Below are 15,896 nucleotides of genomic sequence, written 5' to 3'. Positions count from 1 at the left end.
ACTCTTAAGAGTTTCTTTAAGTTAGTTGTCAACAAAATTGTACCAAAAAAAAAAAAAAAGAAAAGAAATTGTGCTAATTGTGAGCAAAATCTGTTAGCTCACGGGTTCCTTGTATCGCCTTGTCACTATTGTAAAGAAATCCACACAAGCAGTGGATTTGGTCCGCTTACTTAGTCCAAACAAGGGCAAACCCCTTTTGTCTTTTTTAAGCTGTGGCTCGAAACCACAGCTGAATAGAAGGTTTGAGGCAAGTACAGCAACTTCTTGCTTGCTCCTGACACTTGCTTGTGCCCATGCCAAACCTTGCAATGGAATACCCTGCAGATAATTTAAATAGAAATAGGAAAAAAAGGAAAACACAGGAGGGGAAAAAGAATCACATTTCAACTCCTTTTATTGTCTTTTTTTTTTTTTGTACAAAGAATTTCACAAAAATATTAAGCAACCGTTGCAGACAGCAGCGACGCCATGAAGCAGAATATCACATGACGTCACAGAGGGACAAAAAGAAAAACGTCAATGGGTTTTTTTTTTTTTTTTTTTTTTAAACCTCTCGCACACTCACGCTCTTCTCTCTTTTAATACAGCCCAAGCAAGGTCTGCTTTAATAAACTTTTTATACATTACACAGCTCGGGCCCGTCGTCCACTCTCAGTTTGCAGTGGAGGAACATATAAAAATATACAAATTTTTACAAAATAAAGTCAGCCCGTCTTTCACTGTACTGTACATTTAAGCATCCTACTTATTTACACAAGCCGACGTGATTGGGAGCAACAGAAAATCCGAATCCCAGTCACATTCCTAGCTAGACGTCACAGAGGTGAACATCACATAGAACGTTGGTGAAGCACATCCATCTGTACATTAAAGGTGCCTTTTTTTGTGACGCGTCTTCCCCATGTCAATAAATATGACCTACAAGAGAGGAGGAGCAAGGCGCATCGATGCGTGTGGACTTCGTGGCGTCTCGCGCGTGTGGTCATACAAGATAAAGGACAGTCAGGAATTGGGTTTCGATGAGCAGTCCTAAACCTGAGTGCTCAAACGTGGCGGCTGCTCTCGCTCATCTTGTGTCATGATGTCATTGTGTGTGAACTTCAGGGAGGCGCACACTCAAAGTTATAAAAAGTAGTGCTTCGTGTTTGGTCTTTGGCCGCTGACTTAGTGACTCATGTCAGACTGTGGCGTCCGAGCGTTCTCCGCCGCCTCCGACGTCGCTCTGAGTTTGTCTGCGGTCAGGACTTGGCCGCTTTCTTGTGTTTTGTCTTCTTCCTCTTCCCCCTCATCTTCCTCATCGTCCTCCTCCGCCTCCCCGGGGGGGCGCTCATCCATGGCCGCCTCAGACGAGCATTTCTTGACCTTCGTGGCGCCCTCCTTTTGCGTCTTCAACATGCTGCAAAGCTCCATCTCGTGGATCTCCACGTCGAAGGGCGCGGTGTGGGGGACCAACGTGGGAGACTTGCAGCCCGCGCAGCCCTGAGAGGAGCAAAGAAACACGCCTGAGTCATATGTGCAAAGGCCCAAATTACTGTGGCCCAAGTTAAGCTAGTTAAGTCGCGTCCCCAATAAATTTCAAGCAAGTGAAGGCACGTCATTACTTGGTCAAGCCGTCCTCACGTTTTACGCTGTAGTATCTGTGACTTTTGAGTGTGTGTGTGTGGCTTTAAAAGCGGGGCTTGGCTAGGCGTGGGCGTCAGCAAATGAGAGAGTGTGGTTGAGAGGGATTGAAAGTGCATTGGCGACCACTGGAGTGGGCATTACGTTATGTTGTAACAAACAGTGGTAGGCTATATTAAATTAGCTAACGATGTTTGGAAGTCATTTTCTTGTACAGTAATTAATAAAAAAAAAAAGTTCGAATTTTTTTTTAGCGTTTAATCATTTCAGCCCTACCTTGCTCATCCATAGGAGTGGGAAAAGATGGGCCCACCTTCCTAAAATTGGTGACTTAAGTCTGCTGGAATGAAGTCAAGTGACTTGCGTCCGCCACCTGGGTCGGGCGCGAGTTAGCATACTCACGGAGATGTTGATGGCTCTGGGAAGGCGTCCTGTGCGCACCCAAGGGTGCACGTGACTCAGCTCCCTCTTCTGTTCGTCTGTGAAACGAGGCTGATGCTTCTGCATGCTCCTCAGCGCCTCGCGGTCCTCGCGCAGCACCGCCTCCATCTCCCTGTTACACGGCGGCAAACAAAGAATGAGTCGAAGTCGAATGGCGTCAGGCGGTCAAAGCGATGCTTTTGCCTGCCGGTCCTACCTGATGGGCAGCTGGTAGGTCATCATGACCTTGTCGTCTGTGTTGGCCATCAGCAGCCAAATGGGGTCCTGCAAGACGCACTTGATGAACTGCTCCTCGCCACTGTCGCCGCCGGCGCCGCCACCCCCGGCTGGCTGCTTGCGAGCGTGGTCGTTCTCCAATGAGTCGATGCTGCCAAAATATTTGCTGGTGTGGCTGCCCTGGCTGCTACCTAGACGGACACAAATTACAAAGAAGGAAACGTGAATGCTGGGCCAGAGTCGACTTGGTTGTAATTGTTTTGTTTTTCCCTGAGGTTAAAGAATCAGAAGTACAATGTGTCTGTACTCTGTAACGATAACGATAATTCAGCGATGGTAACGGTTCTCTACTAACTGGTGCCACTGGTGCCGGAGGAGCAGCATCCGTTGGAGCCGGAGCCAGAACCCGAGGACCTGGTGCCCGATGAGCCGGATCCGGAGGCGGCAGAGCCGGTTCCCGAGCGCGAGTCTTCCTGCAGCAGCAGGTCCAGCAGGTCGCTGGAAGTCGACATGGCGTCGTTGTTGGACTCATTAGCTTCCCCCTATGATGCAAGCAAACGTCAACATTCATTGCCTGGGATAAGTCGCAGTCTTAAAATAGTTTGTGATTTTTCATCATTCTTAGTTATTTTCTTGGACTTTTGTTTTTTAAATGAGTTTTTAGAGCAGGTTTGCATTTTTTGGAAAATGCTTCCTTTTGGTTTAGTTTTTATGAGGTAATTAAAAAAAAAGGTTACTCAGTATTTTGTAATTAACTACAATTCTCCAATGACTGTTTGACCTTGATTCTTCTGTCCAGAAATACATCAAAATCGGCAAAAGTGCATTTCAAAGGAAGCTTATGTATAGCTTATGTATAATATTGAAAAAGGTGAAAAACATTTTTGCTATAATTGTGTTAGTTTTCATTTTTTAAAAAGCATTTTCATTTAATTTCCTGAGCAATTTTTATTTTTATTTTTTTTACAATTTTAGTCGTAGTTTTCATTATGTTGAATAACCTGCATATGGTCCAAATTTATTGCTATAAATTGTTACCTCAAATTTCCGCGACAGACATTCCACACACACAAAAAAATCTCGATGTAACACAGCCGCAGTAAACATTGGACTTACATTCTCATTCTCCTTGGTGCTGTCATCAGAGTTCCTCTGATTGGCTGAGCTTTGCACCCCGGCCGGGCCCCCCTGCACGGAGGGCGCCGTTTGCTGCGAGGCTGCCAGCGCGGTGGCGGCCTCTAGCCGGTTGCTCGGGGACTCCTCCAGCTGCAACAAATTGAGCGGGGAGGAGCATCGGGACTGGAAGAGGGGGGACTCTGCACCCTCGCGATCGGCAGGGGTCTGAGTGTAGGACTGGGGGGTGCTGCTACGAGATGCCGCACCCGTGCCAGGAATGGACACGGGGTTGCAAATGGCTGCGGGGACCGGGACCGGGACCGGGGCTGGGGGGGCGCTAGGGTAATTAAAGTTTTGATTAAAAAACTGCAAGGGTGTGGCGCCTGGCTGAGACATGGGCGCCCCCATCGGAGGGAACATGTAGTTGGGAAGAACCAAGGCCATCATGGGTGGCACCATCTGGGTAGGGGGGAAACGTGACGCATCTGGGACGGTTAAGGGCTGAGGGAGCGGCGGGTAGACCGGGTAGATCGGAACCATGCCGGGTGCAAACGGGGCCGACGGAATGCTGGGCTGAGAGCAAACCGACGGCCAGGAGGAGGAGTTTGTCGGGGCTCCGAGCGGCATGTTGAGGGGGCCGGCTGCTGGTCTGCTTCTGGGGTCTTGGTGCATCCCGGCGAGCCCCAGAGAGCTGTGCTGGTCCGACGACTCCTGGTGCTTGAGCCGCTTGCCGCCACGTCTGTGATTGGAGCCGCCCCCGGCGGCCGGGTAGTCACGCGAACAACGCACTCCTAAAGGACCCATGATGAAGAGACGCTCGAATCGCTTTGTTTACATCCAGCGTGCCGTTAAGAGTTAAGTTAAGAGCCTACCTCGCGCCAGAGGGTTGCCGGCGGGCGTGTGGCAGCGCACGGTAGAAGACGCCGTCTGATCGAAGACGCGCAGCTTGCTGAGGTCCTTGAATCGGTCCAGGAAGGCCTGCTCCTCCTGCTGCGTGTGCGCCGACAGCACCTCCTTCGTCAGACCCAGCCGGCCGCCCCCGCCGTGCCGGCTGTCCCTCTCCGTCGGAGTTGGCGGAGTAGCTTGAGGGGGCGGAGCGATGGGAGGAGGAGGGGGCGGAGGAGGAGGAGGCGGGGGAGGTGTGGAGATGGTAGGTGGGCCGCTAGAGAGCGCAGTTGGAGTGAGGTTAGGAGGAGCGTGTGTCGGAGTGCTCGGGGCCTCCTCCATCACGATGTCTGTCAAGCAAACGGGAAGAAAAAAAAAAATCAGTTACAGACAATGCGATTGGTTTGAACGATTGGGCTGAACGATTTTGAAGAATAATCTTATTGCGATTCGCGGTGTTTTCTGACCTGATTCGGGCGGCTTCTTATCTCCCACGTGCACGATGGTGCTACTGAAGCTACACTGGGACGTGACAGAGGCCACACTCTCCGCCTTCATGGCCAACGTCAGCGGGGGCAGCGGGGGCAGCGGAGGCGCTTCGCCGACCAGGCCAACCGACGCACCTGCAGCCGCGTGCCACGAGTGAGCGTGATACATTGCGCAGAACGGACATGCGCCGCGATGAGTTCAGACACCGACCTTTGCCGTTGCCGCCGGCTTCCTGCTGCTGTTTGTCTTCATCAGAAGCTGACGTGCAGGAGGAGGAGCCACACTTCCTTTTGACCGTATTGGGAATGTTACAGCTCTCCAGGTACCTGGAACGCATGCCCAACAGGCTCAGTATGTAGTGAAAGTCAAATGACGGGCAGAAATTGGGATTGCCTTGGAATTGGGATGATCACCTTATGATGCTGTCGAGACAGTTGATCTGTTGGTAGGAATATCCAGGTGGGGACTCTTTCTGCACAAGTGGCGCAGGCACCAAATCGTTCAGTGGCTTGGTCATGTCAGCAATGAGGCCTCTGATGGGGTCGCTGTTGATGGCTCTCAGACTGCTTGCGGCAACTAAAGTAGACAAAATCACCGCTTCAGACCCTCGCTCCAGGAATTCCTCCCAATGATTGGTACCAGCGATCTATTATGAAGCATTACCCGTGCTGGCGTTTTTTCTCAGCGGCGGCCTGTTTCGAGACTCGATGAAAACTTGCTGCCCGTTCGTCTTGACCATGTGGACATCTTTGCAGATCTGCTGGAAGGTCATCTGGAACAACCAAACGCGATTAGCTCGTGAGGACTTTCTCTGGCATTGCAGTGGAAAAGTGATCAAATCAGCCTTTGCCACCGATCAGCTGACTCCCCACGCGAGCCACGCTTCAAACTCACAGGCTTGTGCAACGCGACGGCGGCCGCGGCGTCGTCCGCGGCGGGTCCGTTGCTGTCGCTGGACGAGGCGGCCGAGGCGCCGAGATGCTGCGGCTGTGAGTGGCGCGAGCCCCGCGAGCCGCTGGAGCCCAGCGAGCTGTAACCCTGAGAGCCGCCGCTGTGCACCGGCTGCACCAGCAGACGGTGGATCCGCTCGCTGAGCTGCACTATGTCGGGCGTGGTGGCGCGGCCCTCGCAGCCCTGCGCCGTGAACACGTCCTCGTTCAGCGGGCTCCTGCAGGAGAAAAGAACGCCGGGTTCGACTCAACCTCTTGCACGGCCGCCGCGAGTCGGCGAGCGGCGGGCGGCTTACGTTCGGACTTTGTGGCGCCCCACGATGAAGGCCACCTTGCGGCTCCAAGGGTTGACAAAGGAAGACCAGCTGGTGTCGATGGTTAAGTATTCCCCGTTGCGGGCGCACATCCTTAACGGTGAATACTCGAACGGCTGGCCGGCAAACTGAAAGACTGCAGGGGGGGATGACAATCGGGATCTCAGAGGGATGCCGGCGGGGATTTCGCGACGATATTTCCGCGTGCGTTCCACTCACTCTTCTCATGTATGGCCACCATCGTGGGCCTGTCTTCAGGGTGGATGTAAAGCAAGGTTGGGGTTCCCACCAAGTCCTGCGGCAGATATCCCAACAACGGTACCGCCCTGCAAGCGGGTCATCAATACGTAACGAGAGGTCATGGAATGGAATCAAAATGGCAGCGAGCGGAGCGCCGATCGCAGCCAAACAAACAGCAGAAGGCGGCACAGCCGGACGCTTAGGAAACCGACCTCTCGTCGACTTCCTGGAAGAGACAGCTGGGCGTGTGGCTGGTGGTGAAGATCCTCTTGTCTGGAGGGATCCGAGGTGCTGATGGGAGAAGATGGCAGGGGGGGGGGGGGCGGGATTCTCATGTTTAGACACAAGTTGAGCGCTCACATGTAACCGATCACATGCTGCATCCAAGGCTCTGTATGAGCTGCATCCAATTAATGTGCATTTTTCAAATGGGTGAGATGCGTCGCGTGTTGTCGCCTCTCTGCAACCGCGTGAGGAAAAACGTGTGAAGTCATCACACTTCCGAGATGAGAACTTTTTCTCATTCTATCGCCCTGAGGGCTGGGTTAGTGCGACCTTACGTTCGTTATCCATGCCTCACAGCCAACATGAGGAGTGCGAACTGCTGCTTAGCATGCTCTCATTTTCCCCTGCACACTTGCGCTTCTCTACACACAAAAGTTTCATTTGTGTGTTTGTTTTTTGGGTAGGCTTTTGCTCTGCCAAGTTGGCTTGCACAGAACACCGCTACGAAAAAACGTACTGCGGTACCTTGTCGTTAAAAATGAAGGTATCTTGATGGAGTTTCATTTTTGATGATATAAGGAATAAAATACAAGAGGTGTACTGGTGCTTCTACAAAGTTTGTCAGATGGCGTAAAGCTATGAATGAGTCACGGCTGTAAAATACGTACAGTATTTTTACGTGTAAAGAATGAAATCCTGACGAGTGCACTGAGGTAGACTGTCGTAGATTTTATTCAGCCTTCGCAGGAGCAGTACGGCAAGATTCCACTGCTGTCACCGACGTAGGTTTTGGCATTGTTTCATTATGAGTATTGAGGTGCTTTACGTAGGCATGGTGTCAAAGTCAGAATTCGTTAGGTGTTGTCATGTTGTAAGATGAATTGCAAGTAATATTCAAGTCTTTGGGATCATTCTGGTATGTTTGTGGTTTAAACTACTAAAACACTGATGAATATTCTAGTAGTGTGTCAATTACTCATATTGTTCCCCATCCACCACAAACACACGTTTGTACACAGTGACAGAACAAGCGATTTGACTATTTGAGAATTACAAGGTCAATAGTACCCTCGTATCCAGAGTGGACCCGTTCCGCAATGAGCAGGCAACAGGGCTGCGGCTCGGCAGTATCGGAATCTCTGATGGTGAGCTGGTAGGGCGTCAGGCGGAACGGATAATAGCGCATCTCGTTGCCCTGCGTCCGGTTGGCACTGATTCGACAGAACATGGACTTCTCCTGGGTGCAGTCCAGAGCGGGCGAGGCTGCGGGGAGCGAGGGGACGGTCAAACGGAAGCAAGACGTTGCCGGCAGGACGAGCGGCCGTGTGCCGCCGCTCACCAGATCCGATGCAGGAGGCCCACAGGGGCAGGCGGCAAGGCGCCGTGCCGCTGTAGAAAGTGCTGATGTCCTGCGGGGCCAAAAGCTCGGAAAACATCGTGCCCTGGAGACACTCCGGCTTGCAGCGCAACACGGACGATCCCTGAGGTGACACGTACACGACCTTCCCAGACAGGAAGGAGACCGCCATCGAGAACGTGTCCTGGGGGGAGAAGGAGCGCGGCCATTTAGACGTTTGCTTCAAACTGGACTGATGAGGTTCTTTTGGCCCATGTCTGAACTCACCGTGTTCTTTAGTGTGTATTCTGAAGTGATGTTGTCCAGCTCCTCGATTGTGAAGGCAGACAAGTCCAGGCTACAACCGTGACACTCTTCCACGCTCCACTGGTGATAATACTCCTTGTTGGCTGGACACATGAAACAAGCATGCATGACATCAGCACTGAACACAACTAGTCGGAGATTTCAAATTCCAGCTACTTTGGCTTCTTTTTTATGTTATCAATGCAAGCAAGGCCGGAGTGGGACTCATTTTCAGATTTGGAGTTTCAGGGTGCCATCTTGAGCTCGCACTGTTTTCAATGAAGAATTGTATATCAATTCAAATTATCTCACTATTCCTGCCGACGATATTCATATTGCATTTCGTCAAAAGTCGTATTTACAATTGAACGTTCTTACAATATTTTTTTTTTCAACAAGTACGGCAACATAAATGAGTAAAATGGGCAAAAGTATAAAAAGGGACCAATAAGCAAGTATACGTTACATAACGTAGGATGAGACATTTTACACTTCACAATATCCATTTAGCAAACGCCGTTAAGACGGAAAGATTCACTTCCTGTTGGTGTTCTTCTTGTGAAACCCAGTCACACCACTTCTGGTAGCGGAAGAGGTGGGCAATTTACAAAATGTTACCCATTTGTCATTTTCTCAAACTGAACCAAACTGTAACCGTCAGTCCGTCAATTTTATCTTAACCGCGCTTGCATCAGTAATATTCACCGGTCCGTCCATAAGTTTCTACTGATTTATCTGTTGAGTGAAAGCAAAACCAGATCTCACCTCGGACTTGTCTGACACACTGCAAGGCGTATTTGAGTGCGTTGAGAGTGCTGGAGTGGCCCTTGGCCTTGCGTTCAGCTGGCAAGCGGAGCTTTAGCTCCTTGATGGCCTTCATGAGCTCCTTCTGGGTCTGGACCCTCGCCGACTGATTGCTGCTGCAGCCCGACGTGGAGGGCGGGTCGTGTTCGGAGCTGGTGGACAGCAGGCTGTAGGCCAGCGAGCCGCTTGGAGGCGACAGGCTCTGCGAGTTGGAGCTGCAAAGAGCGAGAGCTGTTGAAGTCAAAGTGGGCTTCCTTCCGCTTCGACCAAGTCGACCAAGTTGCGGGCTTGCTTACCTCTTTTGGCTCTCTGTGGTTTCCAGCATCATGCCCGAGTCCTTGCCGTTGGACGAACTGTGCGAGCTGCGCGTGGACTGGCGCCCGCGGGAGCCCGTCTCCCTCTCGCCAGAGTCGTTCCCGCTGGAGAGGCCGCCGTCCATGTCGTCCGAGTTGGGCCCCCTCTGATCGCCCGCTCCGGATCCCTCGCTGGGGGATGAAACGCCCCCGGCCCGGTTTCCCTGCGCCGCATCGGGGACACTGGCGCCGCTGCTTTTTGCGGCATTTAACTGTTTGGAGATGGCCTCCTGATCGTTGTCTTTCTCAGCAGCCCTCGGCGCTCGCCCCCGAGCGTTGCTGCTGGCCGCTGCCTGAATGATGTCATAACTCATTCTAGACTAGGATGAGGCTTGCACCGCTTGTTTGAGGTGTCAGCCGACGAATGAGTTCAACACAGAGTCTACTTAGGTGGGACTGCTATGTCCGTACAAGTGAATCATGGCTGATGGCTGTGTTATGTAATCGACTAAGGGGAGCAAGTCATAGTTTGTCGTGCAAAAATGAATGTTGCGTTCAGGGCTGAGATCTCTTCATCTTGTTCCGAATGAGACGGCCTTGGCACCAGCACTCGTTTCAGCGTGCATCCGCTCCTTTCGCCTCCTGCGATGCGTTTGCCGGCAATGCGAAGGCCACCTAAGGAGACAGACAAAAAAGAAGTGGGCAAAGAAAGCGAGCACTTCGTATTCTGCGCAGCATTGTTGCGCAATGATGAGCGCGCTTTGGCTGCAATCTTCCAAGGACTGCAGCAACGAAAACAAGCTTGTTTGTCTTCGCGTTGGCCTCTCACGACTGCGGCTCTGTCATGTTCACACCGTGGTACCGAATGCTTGCCCTTCTGCCCAGATTCACGCCAATGAAAAGGCTTTTGAGAATAGAAGGCCTGCTCCTATTTCCAAACTGCAAATGCGTATGCTGGCGTCTCAGTATAGAACAGGTGGACATGCATTAGTGTCTAAATAGAATAGCACATTGGTCAGTCGTCATAGCTTGGTCCCCTTTGACCCTGAGGAGAATCAATACAAACAGGAGGAGGGACTGTGTGTATTAGATAATCTGCAAGTGCTCTAATAAACAGAGGTTTGCATCCTCAGGTATATATGTGGACATCACCTACGTAAGTAAAAGTCCGCTGCTATTTATTCCTTCAGTGAGGGCGGCGCCCAGTAATCTCTTAAACCCTCCAGACGCAGAGAAGACGACATACCGGGCGTCACTACTTTCCAATTTACACAAATGCATGACCCACCAACTCCGACTTTAGATGCACAATTTACTCATGTACGCCTCCTGGCGTGACACAACAACCAGTCGTGGCTTGAACAGGTGCCAGGCGATGAGGGCACTTTTGGGCTTTTACAAGAGGTGGCATAGGTAACTCTTAGCAGAAAATGAACTTTCCACTAAAAAAATTGCAATTTAATGTGATTATTTTTTCAATTCTTTTTTTTAGTTAACCAACACAAGAAATAAATTAACCTGTATTAAAATATAAACAATCACATTTATTACAGATTATTATTTATTTATTATTTTAGTCCTATAGGTTCATCTGAATTTATACAGACGCAAAATAAACAAACACATATATAAAATAAAGCCTACCGACCAACTGAAATGAAATGATTTATTTTGTTTGTTTTCAATTTGTAGTCCTTGCGATTTGAAAATTGCATTCTACTACATTACCATGTCGACTTGAATCGGATTGACGTATTTTTCGGACTATAAGCCGCACCGTTATATAAGGTCCACCGTTATATAAGACGCACCCACTCTATTAAAAAAAAAAAAAAAAAAAAGCCATATATAAGCCTCACCTATCTGTGTTGAAAAACTAGATATTTATTGCATTTACAGAACAATTTTGAACTGTAAATGTACTTGTATGTACCAAACAGATTCTTTCTTAACTGTGCCTTTTAACACGGCAGCAACTTTGCTGATTAAAACGGAAAAGAACCAAAAGAAAATAAAGTACTTATCTTCATTTCACTGCCCGCTGCCACTCCAGTTTGTCAACTTCCGCATACCGCCTAATTCATAACCTAGTGCATAGCGCCCTCAACTGTTGAACTCCTCCTCCTGCAGTCACATCCTGTTAATGGCAATTGTATTGTATTGTTTTAATGGTTGGAGCGCCCCAAGCGGTGGAAGAAAAATCCACTGAATAGCCGCACCTTTATATAAGCCACATGGTTCAAAACCTAGGGCAAAAGTAGCGGTTTATACTCCGGAAAATACGTTTATTGTTGAGTCCTCAAACATGCAGCAAAAAGAAACGTGTTTGCCGTGATTGCGATGGTCTCCTCCTGTCTGCTGTGAAATAAGCGCTCAGCTTGGTCAGAGAGATGATGCACACTCGCACATGACAAAATGTGTGCTCCGCAGCCGGACAGTTGGGCATGTGAACGAGCAAGTGTGGCCGGGAAATATGCAAGCAGGCCATGCGAATGGGTGTCAAGCGCCGGCTGTCATCCATGCGGACTTCCACGGGCCACGGTGGGTCAAAGCAAAGACGATGAGGCCATAATGCAAAACGCCATGACACCCACCCACGCATATTATTCACCAGATATGCACCATGTAACCACTTGCACATGTCCAATACCGGGGATTCTCACACGTCAACCCGGACCGATGTACGGCGACGCCTTGGGATGCGTTTAAATTAACCCGTGACCACGCTGGTGAATGGAAATGTCATTAATCCGTTACAGCCTCCCCCCCAAAAAAACAAACAAAAAAATTTGTAATGTGTTTTTTTAATGGAGAAGTCAACCCCAAGATTTTTCTTAACAATAATGTGTTCTACGTGCCTCCGCTAGTCTAAACACAGCATTCTGATTAATGTTGTGTTTGTGGTAAATGGTCTGTCAGTTGTATAGCGCTTATCTACCTTTTGGTACTCAAAGCGCTTCACACTGTACCTCATCTACCTACTGATGACGACGCATTAGGAGCAACTGGGGGTTCAGTATCTTGCTCAAGGATACTTCGACATGGTCACGATGGCCGGGGATCGAACCCACAACCTCCGGGTTGGGAAACGACCACTCTACCACTGAGCCACGCCGCCCCACTCAACTGTGGAATATGAGTTAAGCGGCAAAGTCCCCCAGTTTTTAACCATCTCAAGGGGCGGCCATTTTGTCACTTCTGTCGACTGAAAATGACATCACAACTGCTCAGGGCTCAGGTAAAGACCAATCACGGATTACCTGTTTTCTAAAGCTGAGCCATGACTGGTCATTATCTGAGCCCAGAGCAATTGTGATGCCATTTTCAGTTGACAGCAAGTGACAAAATGGCCACTCCCTGAGATGGACGAATATGGGTGGATTTTGCTGCTTAACTCATTCCACAAACGCAATATCAATAACAATGCAGTGTTTAAACTAGTGGGACAGCATAGAACATATTCTTGCAAAGAAAATATTTGGGTTGACTTCCCATTAATGAGAAAAAATAGCACTTGGAAATATTGATTTTGTTTTAAAAAAAAACCACACAGAAGTAGGGACATAATTTAACAGAATGTAAAGACTTAAGCTATTTTTGTCACAATTTTTGCCTGTGCTGCTCCTTTTGGTCGCTTTGGCCACCTGGGGGCAGTATACAGATATACATGTGCGGTAAATGGGAGACATCACATCCCCCTCAGTAGTAATATTAATCGCTCTTTGCAGAGGATAAAGAATATATTATATACTTGTTAGCGTGTGTACCTATGAAGTTAGTTACCCATTGTAGGTCAACATTCAGGCATCTGATTGTTTTAAATACACACCGTGTAATTATCTTTGTTTTATGTTGAGTTTCACAGTAAACATCAACTGAGAGTGGGAATAAAACAGCTTGAAGTCTTTTTTTTGGGAAGAATTGCTCACTATTTTTCAAACTTCTGCTTATTGTGCTCCCATAGAGCACTTTAGGCCAGTTTGTTTAGCCCGTGGGTCGGCTCTGGATTTCTTGTAGGTCAGTCTTTTATTCCCCAATATCTCTTTGATGTGTGAGTGCGCAGTGCCCAAAATATCTCGACCTTACTGACATGTTCTCCGTGTTGTTAATAAGTGCAAAGACACTGTGTGTGTGTGCGTGTATAATGACGATGTGACATGGGCACATGCTGTGAACACTGCTTGACACTTGACTTGTGACACACTTCCCTGCTGTACAAAAGTGAGGCTGCGGGGGGGGGCGGGGGCGCCTCTGCACCGTGCGCCTCAGCATCGTGCGCGAACATGTGAGCATACCCGCCAGCTCTATCTTGCTATAGAATTTTATATCAAGATGATCCAAGATGGATGTTTTTAAGTGCATCCCTTGACATCTGTCGATGGCGAACCTAAACAGTAGCTCTTTATGAGCTCCATACACCAGGCACGTGTAGGGAGCAGTGTTTTCCACAGTGGCTCACTGGCTCCTGATTGGCTACCCTCGCGGACCAATCGCAACGTGCGCTGCTGAGCCGCCTGCCTGTCATTGGCTGACCGCCGCTCCGCCCCCTCGCCTTGCTCGCCTGTATTCGGCCCGTATGCCAGCTGATCGCAGGTCAACGTTGAAAGCTTTGAACAAGATGTTCGACATTTCACATCCTAATCATATCATATGATAGAAAAGCTACATTTTGAGTCTTAAATAGACACATCCAAACAATGTTTACAACGCTAAAGCCACATTAAAAGCGCACTCGAAATGTAACAATTGTAAATTGTCAATGCCCAGTGCAAAGCTACAATTTGTTTTGGTGTGAGCAAGGGAAGTTTGACTGCAAGTTCACGATGAGCTACTGGGTGCAGTTTGTGTACAGGATGTGCAGTACTTTAAAGCTCGTCAAGGCAACATCATTCGTTTGGCTTGCAAGCTTGCTCAGTGCATCAATTGATGAAAGCTATCAGCAACAATAAAATTGACTTATTACCACACACCCACCAGGCTGTAATAAGTCTTCAAGAAGCCATATCAGATTCCAAAATAGAAAACAGTGTGTTTTAGTAAACTAACGTGGTCCAATCACGATATAGTTTCTTTAATGTTAAAAGTAAACACCAGTTACTATATGTGTCAGAACAGTCTGTACATGTAAACAAAGAAACCAGCATCGTGTTTTGTGCTGTCATAATTATGTTATTCACTAATTATTAACCCAACAAATTAAACGTGGGAGTTTTTTTCTAGCGACGGCAAAATGCAGTGAAAAGAATCTGGTTGTTGTTGATTAGAATCCACACTCAGTGCGCACTGCAAGATGGACATTTTACGCCCACAACTCACATTTTGCTGTGCCCTAAATTTAAAATTAAGCATTTGGTTAGTATTAGAAAAAACAATGCTTTACCCGGTATGTAATAGATAATAAAATGAATATTGTGCGTTGGACGTTTCCGTAGGATGTCTGTGCTATTTGTTATTATCCTGGTTATTACAAGGCTAGCGTGTTAGCATGCTAGCGCTAAGCCAAACAGAAGACCCGAACTCAAAAGTCGGCAACGTACCTTTTAAAATCTCCGTCTCAAATATAGAAGCCGAGGTTATATTCCACGCCGAAGGATCCCCCAAAATATGGATAATGCATCAAATATCCCTAATGGCACTGAGTGCGTGTTTGCAAGCAGTTGTCTTCACACTCGACATTTTGCGATTGCCACTCGGCCCAGCCCCCAGACAGGAGTGTACGCGCAGGAACACACGTGAGGAAGCATGCGCGAGCGAGTCCAACGCTCTCATTGGACATCGACACACCTCTAGCCACGCCCGTAACAGCGACCGAGCGCGTTTCATTGGACGAGCGGGGCGTGGCTCGTAGCACGGGGCTCGCTGGTCACGTTGCAAAGTGACTGCTCTTGAGTTCATTTCGCAGCAGCGCGGAAACGTGAGAGGGCGGCACCATGAGCTTTCCTTTTACCGTAAGACCAAAAATGAGAGGCCCAAACACATTTCCCAAAGGGCTTTTCCGACTCATACGTCGTCGTCCCCCATAACAGTGTCTTTTCTTGATCTTTTATTCGTACCTACAAATAATAAATTTCACCGATTGCCAATTTATGTACATAGGTATATGAGGGGCGATTTCTAATGCGCGTTAGTTGGCGGTCTTACGGGCAATGCAGACACATTTCAACGTGCTCTCTGGAGCAGACGTCATTTGTTCTTCTCCCCCAGTTCCCAAAGCACGTGGCAGGCGGTGTGGTGGGTCAGTGGCTGTAAACAGAGCAGATGTAGGGCACTTCCAGCCACGTCAGGGACTAAATAGGCAACTCATGTACTATTGAGCCATGCCACCATAACAACAAAATGTCTTTGCACACATTTATTTATATTCGTAGCGATATTTTGTCTTTGTGCTGGTTCCAAGTAATTTTACATTTCTCCCCACGCGTGGCGTTCAGTAATGGTAAATTTGTTTTTAATGGTTATGGGTGTGTTGTTTTGTTTGAAAATATGAATACAATTGATCGCTTTTAAGATGATTTCTCGGCAACGTGCGTATTAATACAGTATTGTAGTGCATAGTTGGCAGACTATAGTACTGTACGTTGATGTCTGGCTCCACCTGCTGGTTGGTAAATTTATGTGCTGTAGGACATAAGTAATGAACTATTATGTACCTGCTTTGTAC

At 48.6% G+C, this 15,896-nt stretch overlaps 1 protein-coding gene across 1 annotated transcript; it reads right to left on the bottom strand.

Annotated features, from left to right (window-relative positions):
- Positions 1-376: 376 nt before the first annotated feature.
- per1b (period circadian clock 1b) lies at positions 377-14,953 on the bottom strand. The gene is made up of 20 exons (XM_086013553.1): positions 14,773-14,953; positions 9,239-9,910; positions 8,904-9,157; positions 8,121-8,242; positions 7,836-8,037; positions 7,565-7,759; positions 6,484-6,562; positions 6,251-6,357; positions 6,014-6,167; positions 5,662-5,935; positions 5,431-5,539; positions 5,181-5,343; positions 4,978-5,093; positions 4,746-4,901; positions 4,266-4,628; positions 3,394-4,184; positions 2,633-2,819; positions 2,258-2,468; positions 2,023-2,173; positions 377-1,479 (listed from the first exon to the last, which is right to left on the bottom strand). The coding sequence occupies exons 2-20, from the start codon at positions 9,607-9,609 to the stop codon at positions 1,165-1,167; spliced, it is 4,320 nt and encodes a 1,439-aa protein (XP_085869679.1). The 5' UTR covers positions 9,610-9,910; positions 14,773-14,953; the 3' UTR covers positions 377-1,164.
- Between the last annotated feature and the right edge of the window lie 943 nt (positions 14,954-15,896).

Source organism: Filicampus tigris, chromosome 2 (genome assembly GCF_054856515.1).
Source record: "Filicampus tigris isolate MCC_2025a chromosome 2, RoL_Ftig_1.0, whole genome shotgun sequence".
NCBI classification, from domain to species: Eukaryota; Metazoa; Chordata; class Actinopteri; order Syngnathiformes; family Syngnathidae; genus Filicampus; species Filicampus tigris.
The sequence above is the reverse complement of the archived record's forward strand: the minus strand, read 5'-3'. Positions and strand labels throughout refer to the sequence as shown.